General features: G+C 35.8%; 1 protein-coding gene across 1 annotated transcript in view; it reads right to left on the bottom strand.

The window, feature by feature from the left end:
* Positions 1-473: 473 nt before the first annotated feature.
* PM20D2 (peptidase M20 domain containing 2) overlaps positions 474-9,070 on the bottom strand; it is a 29,506-nt gene continuing 20,909 nt past the window's right edge. Inside the window, exons 3-8 of the mRNA XM_006778278.2 lie at positions 7,293-7,441; positions 5,906-6,048; positions 4,543-4,697; positions 2,503-2,641; positions 1,004-1,111; positions 474-798 (exon numbers count right to left, since the gene is read on the bottom strand). Of these exons, the coding sequence (XP_006778341.1) occupies positions 644-798; positions 1,004-1,111; positions 2,503-2,641; positions 4,543-4,697; positions 5,906-6,048; positions 7,293-7,441 (849 nt within the window). The 3' untranslated portion in view covers positions 474-643. The remainder of the gene's footprint in view (positions 799-1,003; positions 1,112-2,502; positions 2,642-4,542; positions 4,698-5,905; positions 6,049-7,292; positions 7,442-9,070) is intronic.

Here is a 9,070-nt window from a genome sequence, read left to right on the forward strand (position 1 = left end):
TTGAGAACCGCTGCACTAGACTATCAAGCAGACAACTTACAGGAAGGGTCTAATATTATGCATCTATAATATTTTCTATTACAATTAACATAAACTAAAGCTTATTCTTTGTACCTGAGTTTCTGGTTGTTTCCCACAGCATTTCTGATTTAAAACCTACTTTTATTACCAATGAAAATAGTCTCTAAACCAAAACAAACATAGTCAGACATCAAAATGAACTTCCTTCAAATTCCGAACTTGAATTTTAAAACTACTTTCTAAAACAATTTTACCACCCTATATCAGGAAAAAATCTTTCATGAGTCAATTCTGAATATAAGGTTTGAAATCTCTTGGACCTTTTGAAATATACTTACACAACATATGAACTTACACACTATTTATTATTACTGATAAACCATGTGTTATCCAAGTTGTTTAAGAAATGCCACCACATACCAGCTCCTGAAAGATCACAATTCCATCAAATGTAGATTTGTGAACATTTTAATTTTAGCTAAGAGTTCATGTGTTTTCTCAACAATATGTCCTCACTTTTCAGGAAGAGAAATTTGATTCCTTTAAGATTGAAAAACAAACATGCCCTCCTCCTTCATTAAAAATGAAAAAAAAAAATCATCACTTCTCCTCAATCTTCCTCTTATTCAACTCTATTTAAAAACTCTTCTTCTTGAAGTTTCCATTTAAAGTCCTCTCTGATTCTTTCTAGCAACTCTGGTTTAAAAATAACATCCAACGCAGTCATTGCCAGAGCTTTGGCTGTACGCAAAGTATAGAATTGAGCTTCTTGTGATCCTGAAAGGTTGAGAAAACAAATCAAAGTATTATTATAAATTATTAGTTTTCAGGCTCGCTCTCAATATCTAATTTGCCTCTCTACTGCCCACCACAATATAGAGTTTTCTGAGGTGATGTTAATCTAAACTAAACAATCAGGAAGGCAGCAACTACTAACTACAAAAGGAGGGCACGTGCCAAAATATTCACTTCTAACACTTACCTGCAGCTTCAGTATATTGTTCTGTGTGATTCAAGGCATCAGATCCAATGTAAAAATATGGATGAATTCCAGGAACCACAAAACTAACATTTCCAAAATCAGTAGATCCTTGGGAAAGTAAGACAATCCATGAGTTTCTAATTGCTAGTCCAATGGATATTCAATAATACTTACCTCATTCAGTCTTCGTAGCACCTGGCATGACTTACTGTTCCTTCCCTTCTCGACATTCCCCACTCCTTTGGCTTCCATGACTCCACTCTCTCCTGACTGTCTGGCTTTCTCAGACCACTCTCTGTCTCCTCTATATTGCTTCCTTTGCTTGTGTCCTAAGTGCTAGAGAGCCCTAGGATTTCTTGGGCAACCTCATTAACTGTTTTCATATACCTTTCTGATATTGAAAACTCCTAAAATCTGGAACTTTTGGGAGTTCCAGATTCAACAGGCCACTGAACAGCTCCTCTTAGAAATCCTGTAAGCACCTCAAATTTAACATACTAATCATTTATACCTCCCCCATACCTCGACCTGCTCCTTCTCTTGAACTCCTTATCTTAATGAATGACATCAACACCTCATTTTTATCACCAAGTTTTTCTGAGTCTACTTCATCAACATCTATTATTATATTTTAGGAAATACATCTCTAAGATGCAAATATATTAGTAATGTTTTTAAAGGGAAAAAAATCTAAAATAAACCCCAACAGACTTATGATTATTTAAATTTTAACAGTTGCTTATTGCTTCTCAGAAACCAAAAATGACCCCATATAACTACTTAAGTACTTAGTAGCCTGCATACTGATGATTAAGAATGAACTGAAATTCTATTTCCCCTTTTAGTAGCTTATTTAAAACTTGTTTGCAATGGGTGATCATTTACTAAGTTATATAATGTCCAATCACTGGATTATACACCTGACACTAATATAATACTGTATGTCAACTGTAATAAAAAAATACAAAATTATTTTTTAAAATTTAGAACTAAGAAAATTTAACACTGGAAATACTTAGAATATAAAGCAAAAAGTATGCTGGCTACTTCATATATATATATAAACGTGTGTGTGTGTGTGTGTGTGTGTATAAAATTGATTTCAAAGACGAAGGGAGAGGGAGAGAGAGTTAGAAACATCAATGATGAGAATCATTGATCAGCTACCCCCTGCGTGCCTCACATTGGGGATTGAGCCTGCAACCTGGGTATATGGCCTGGCCAGGAATCGAACTGTGACCTCCTGGTTCATAAGTAGACACTCAACCACTGAGCCACACCAGCCAGGCAGTATGTTGCCTATTTCTAAAAACAAACCTGCTCATTTGACACTCTACAATCACTGAAGAATTCATTAGTTTCCTTCCCCTAGCCATTAAGTTTGTGAAAAATATAATTAAAAGCATCAGCAATATCTCCCTACCTTCAAATCTGTTAAACAGAACCAAAGAAGGAATTCTTTTCCTCAAATAGCACAATACATAAAAGAACTTAATTACCTGAAGATCCATTCAACATTGCATCCTCTTCTGAAATGAATTCTATTCCCAGCTTTTCCCCGTTTTCAATATAAGCTTTCCGTAGGCTCTTATTGGGAAGGACATTGTAATAATCATGTGCTTCACCTTTAATTTCTACCTATTAAAAATTAAAACACAAATTTTGAATAAGAAACACCTCAAATTCACCATCTAAATTTCAAATCAGCAATGGTTTTTTTTAATTGCAAGAGATTAAGAAGGGGCATGTTCCCTTCTGGATATAAACTCTTTCAAGTCTCTTACCTTACAAAAATGTATTCTGTTACTGAGAGTTCCTAGTACCCTGTCTCCTTTGTTATGTATGCACCAAATCACATGATGTCACCCAGCTCTACTAGTCAGTGAGTCTCAACTCCAGTCACCTCAGTAGGGTAGGTGTCTGAGTGTGGGGGGAGGGGTGGTGTCAGAAATCTCCACTTTAACCAGCACCCCCAAGTAATTCTGACGTAGGTGGTCCAAACACTCTGAGAAACACTGCTCTAGGCTGTGGCTTCTACAAGAAGAAATTACACTTTACTAATATTCAGTATATAAAGCGATACTGACACCACTGCCTGGTCTGAAAGGTACAAAGTACCTTGAGAAAAAGAAGATTCACACTTCACAGATCTAGGTTTGATTAAATCAAAAGGCCACCACTCCCTCAAACTAAAGATAATACCTTGGACGTTAGCAAAAGCCAATTATAAAATGGCAGAGATGACATCTAACCTTAGCAACATCTAAATTAGAAACAATGACAACTTAAGCAGATATTACAAGTCAGCCAAAATATAAAGTTACTAAAAAACTATTTAAAATATAGTCTTAAATCCAGTAACAATGAACCCTATCCTAAGGAAGTATTACACCTTGAGATACTAGTGAATGACCATAGTTCATGTATTCATTTTCTAAGTAAATATTTAAAATATTTATAATTATACATAAACAAGGGTCAAATGCTTCATTTTTTACTTTGGACACTGAACATATCCTGTCTGCAAATCACTGTTACTGTCTGAGACATGGCTACTATCTGAATAAATCACCTCTCTAGTCCAGGAGGGCAGGAAAAAATAAGGCACTGTCCCTCCTGGGTGCTTGCTGCGCCTTCCCCGGGGACTTCGTCTTTGCCTTTCTTTCTCCTGAGCTCCAAGGGCCCTTCTGCCTCAGTAACTTGTTTCCTGAGTCTATGCATCCCAGCTGGCTCACTTCTACTACCTCTGTGACTTTCTAAATAAACTTTCCCTTATAATTTGAAAAAAGAAAAGAAAGTATTATGTATGAGGGTTAGACCCCAACTCTTCATAAACATGACCTCACTCAATTCTCACAAGAACCCTAAGATAGGTTATATTACCTCCATTTTTCAAGATAAAATGGAGGCTAAGAGATATTAAATAACGTTTCCAAAAGTTACAGAATCAGTGAGGCTGAGAAGCACAGGTCCAGATCTTGTCTCTCCAACCAGATGACTGGCGCCCCTCAGGGCAAAATTTATGTCATCCTGTAGCTTCTCATGCCACTGTATGCCCTACAGAATTGGTACATAAATGTTACTGACTTCATGGTGCAAATGAACAAAACCTCTTCACTAACTTCTGTGTCTATTTTAACTTTCACTCCAGTAAGCCGTAAGTATTTATGCCCCTGCTCTACCTATCTAGAACTTCGCCAAAAAACAGCTTTTGCTGATTTTGCACTGGAAACTATATAGAGCAATTCTAAAAGCATAAGGACAGATATAACTTGAAAAAAGGCAGGAATTCTAGCTCAACAGAATCAGTTATTCCAATTACTGTGTAATAAGATGACTGTAATCTTTCCAGTGCAGACAGAGTAAAATAAGTAACAAGTGAAGACTTTCACATCAACTATTCAGTCAACGGAATTTACATATTCAAGACAACGCCAAATGAAAAAGCAAGCAAGATTCTAATCTAATTTAATATAAACAACCTCAGTCCACATATATATGTCTGATTATAATTTAGATTAACTCTTAAAAGTTCTTACTGTGCACCCAGTAGCACAAGCTGCAGCTCTGAAGCAATCTTCTGCCTTTTTGGTCAAAACTGGAAGTTCTTTCATTGAGGGCGCACGGAAGTAATAGATTAATTCAGAATAAGAGGGAATGATATTGGGTTTTACACCACCATTTTTTATTATACCTATAAAAAGAGCCAAATTACTGGAATTGAGCTTGGAGACCATTTCTTTAAGCTTAAATACATGCATAACATTTTCCAGCCAATTTGTACATAAAGAAAAATAATTCAAACGTATATGCTTCACAGATATGCCAATCAAAGATTTTGCTGTACAACAAAAGTTTCTATATGTCATAGTGTGATACTTTCTAGCTAACAGGAAAAGAAATAAAATAATTATATGTATTTTATTCTAAGGAATTTATAATAAATTATTATTCCTGACTTTAAGAAACAGTTAGAAATTTTATAACTATATTAAGCCTTCTGGAAAATGCTTTTATTTCAGTAGCTTATATTACAGTTGTACATTTTGATAAACTTTTTATATGAGAAGAGAAAAAAAACCCCAATAGTGTGAAGTTCTATAATTACCCTTGTACTTAAACAATTGCATGAGTATTTTAAAAGGCATTTGACTCAGGGAAAATAATTTTTATGCTAAAAAAAACAATGTGTCAAAGATCACTAAGTACTATTAAAACTATTAAAACAAATGCATTTATTTGGAACTACACAGAGAAGGAAGATTTAGCTCTTCAAAGTTATAACTAAAATAGATATACAAAATCTAATTGTATATAACCTGCTTTATAAAGTACTTTTTAAAAACTAAGGTAGTGTAATTACAAACTAATTTAAGCCTACAGCTAAATCAGGTAAAAAACAAAGATATTGAAATATAATAATTTCCCAAATCATAAAGAAATGAACTAAAAAATAAATTTGTATCTTCAAGACAGTACTTTATTACTGTATTGATATAAAGGTAAGTTTAAAAGATGTTACTTAGGGTTAACAGCACTTCAGTAAATAAAAACTAGTAACCCTAACTTTTTTAAATTGAGGAAATGACAAAATTTTGTTATCATTAAAAGATAGGATAACTGGAAAGTCAAGTTCCAACTTTCAAATGACCACAAGAAAGGTCCTTATACAAAACTACTGACCTCTAATACTCAAAATGACTGTTCCATTTATATTTAATAATAATCTTATATGTCGTCTGACCCACAAATAGGCAAACATCCTAGTGTCCTGCCACATAACTTCTGACAAATGTTCCTATACCCAATGTTTCTAATTTTTAAAAATCAAATATTAAGTAATTATATTGCATTGAAATATATTAAGCACCATCTATTACACAAAATATCTGACATTCATACCATGAACTCTCCAGGTTGGTTTCATTTGCTGTCTTAACACAGACAGATTGTTGTAGGCGAGAACAGCAGCATCTAATGCATTTACTCCCTCCCAGGGATATGCAGCAGCGTGAGATGCTTTTCCATAGTATTTCACAGTCACACTAGGAAATAAAACATCATTTGGAATTTTTTTCAATATCACTAAAGTAAGAAAAGCCAAGGCGTTAGAATACCCAACTAGTATTCAAATTAATTCATACCGCTAGAATTTTCGTTTGTGAATCATTTGTAGCCATAACAGCAATTTACATAGCTTAGTTGTTGTTTATTATTATGTAATACAGTGACTGACACAAAGAAGGCATTCCAAAAAAAAAGAGAGAAAAAGAGAAGCTGATCAATCGACCTCCTATACAAATTGAATTTGTACACAATCACATTCAAACAAGTATGCAATACTGAATTAGGTGCTGAATTTACAAACATGATGACTCCTGTCTCCTTCTAGACTTCATGTGATAGTTCTATACCAAACGTCTGCAAAAACTCAAATAATTCTGTCTTAAGGGTGGGGGAAGGTGACATTTGAAATGGGTTATAGGGCAACCTCTAAAAATCAGATTGGCGCCACTGGTGTGGCTCAGTGGATGAACCTTGACCTAAGAACCAGGAGGTCAGGGTTTGATTTCCAATCAGAGCACATGACCGGGTTTTGGACTTGATCCCCAGAAGGGGGCAGGCAGGAGGCAGACCATCAATGATTCTCTCTCATTGATATTTCTATTTCTTGCTCCCTCTCCCTTCCTCTCTGAAATCAGTAAAAATGTATTTCTTTTAAAAAAGAAAGAAACCAGATTACTCTCAGACAGTTCAAAATAGAACAGGTGTCAACATATTGTTAGCTATTCTTATACTTTTTCGGCGTTATTTTAATAGTCCAATTATGAACATCATATTAAATCTCAATTAGAAGAGACTTACCAAGTATGAGTCAATTAAAATAAAGTAAGACATCACAGCATTATCTTTCAATTTACTTTTTAAAGGTATAAATATGGAGTTTTAGTCTCCCGTTAAGACATAAAAGTATTCTAGAGACATAGAGGAAAGACGATGCGAAGGGGCAGAGAGAGGAGGCCATGTGAAGACAGAAGTGGAGATGAGAATTAGGCTGCCACAAGCCAGGGAATGTCTGGGGCTACCAGAGCTGGAAGAGGCAGGAAGGGTCTTCCCTCTACAGGATTTAGAAGGACCTGGCCCTGTCACCTGATTTCAGACTTCATGTCTCTAGAACTTTAAGACAATACATTTCTATTCTATTTTTAAAAAAAAGAAAAAAAAAGACGTAAAAGTATTCTAATAGTCTGTTTTCCACTGAGAAGTTTATTTCAACTTGATTACTTACTCATGTTCAGCCACATCAGGGAGATAAGCAGCATTCTCTTGGGATGGATGGGCCATAAAAACAACATCAAGGTTTTTAAAAGCCCCTGCTTCAATTAAGTCAATTTTGCCACCACCTTCTTCCTCGGCAGGGGTGCCCAGGACAGTCACCTAGAAGGAAGTGCCTGTGTCAGGACACAGTAACAAAAAATCCTCGTAGGAAAGTATCAAGAAAGCCCTCTTGCATACGTATTCACAATCTATACGTCTTTTAGTATAAGGACATAATGATTCATAAGCACTTTTCCCAGTTACTTATGGGTTCTTCTCACAACAACCCTGAGTGGTGGGTGAGTGATCTGTAATATCATTTTAGAGAAGGGGGTTTGGAGGTATAGGGTGAAGTGTCTTGCCCCACATCACAGAGCAAGTCTTCAGGGAGAGCTGGGATGCGACGTTCAGGCCTGATCCTTACCGAGCTACCTCATTAAAAGATCTTAATTCCTTAATCATACATGAAGAACATTAAATAAATCTTAAGACCATGGTTAGGAATGGCCAACTATTATACAAACTTACTAATTCTATTCTACCAGTTCAACCAGGCAGATTTATTGGTCACCAAACACCTAATTAAACAAAAGAGACCTTTGCAGAATAAACATTTTATTTTGATATCTCAGTTTAACTTCTTCAAACAATTCTTAAAGTAAAGAAAAATTATCTATAAGCAGCCAATATACTTTCAAGATCACGTATAAGGATACAAAGAACAAGTTGGAAAAAGTCTTGGCTTGCAAAGGGAATCGAATGAAAGTAAATTTCATTTTCAGGTAGGACAGATAAGCTGGCTAAAAACCCAGTTAACCATTCAAAATCAGAACTGTGTACATCTCCCAACGTCTGGCTTTCTTTAGAAGTTATAAGGCACCCAAACTCTTAGATTAAGCTACTTTAAACTCTTAACCCTTGACAAGTTAAATGTGATGACTTCAAATTTGTTGACTTCTATGAACTTATCACAAACCCAGTTAAAGCTAAATCTCTCCAGTATTTCATGTAATGGCAAAGGATACCCCACTCCAAACAAAACAAAAGCCTAACCAGCCAAAACAGGCCCCCAGAGCAGAAAAACAAAGGCAGCTACTAAATAGAAAAAGTTGCAAAAGATGGAACTGTTAGGATAAAAGTGAAAGGTCACTGACATTGGGGGGAAAAAGGGGCTAAAGAATAAAATAAAACATTAGTCTTCCCTTTAACCTGAACGGCGATGATTGCATCTTAGCTCACAGAATGAATATACCATCTGGAAAAACAGAGTAACACAAGATTAAACTTGCCCTACGACATTTCCCCATTAACAGGACTGAGGTATTTATTAAACGCAAAGATCAACTACATCTATGTAGTTGTGTGTGCGTATATTTCTAGAGGTTTGGTAGTTGTAACGACTGATAATATCCTACCCAAAAACTAATGAGTCAAGACCTGCGGGCCCAGCAAGTGTGGCTCAGTGGTTCAGCGTGAACCTATGAACCAGGAGGTCACAGTTGATTCCAGGTCAGGGCACATGCCCGGGTTGCCTGAATTGCCCACTCATCCCCAATGTGGGGCGTGCAGGAGGCAGCCAATCAATGATTCTCTCTCATCATTGATGTTTCTCTCTCTCCCTCTCCCTCTCTGAAATCAATTAAAAAAGTTTAAAAAACAAACAAAAAACCCCCCCAATAATTCAAATTACAACTCCTATGACTACCACAAACAAAAGCTTTGGGGGGAGCCTAATGAAGAGGGACTGTA

Source organism: Myotis davidii, unplaced genomic scaffold, assembly GCF_000327345.1.
Source record: "Myotis davidii unplaced genomic scaffold, ASM32734v1 scaffold269, whole genome shotgun sequence".
Classification (NCBI taxonomy): Eukaryota; Metazoa; Chordata; class Mammalia; order Chiroptera; family Vespertilionidae; genus Myotis; species Myotis davidii.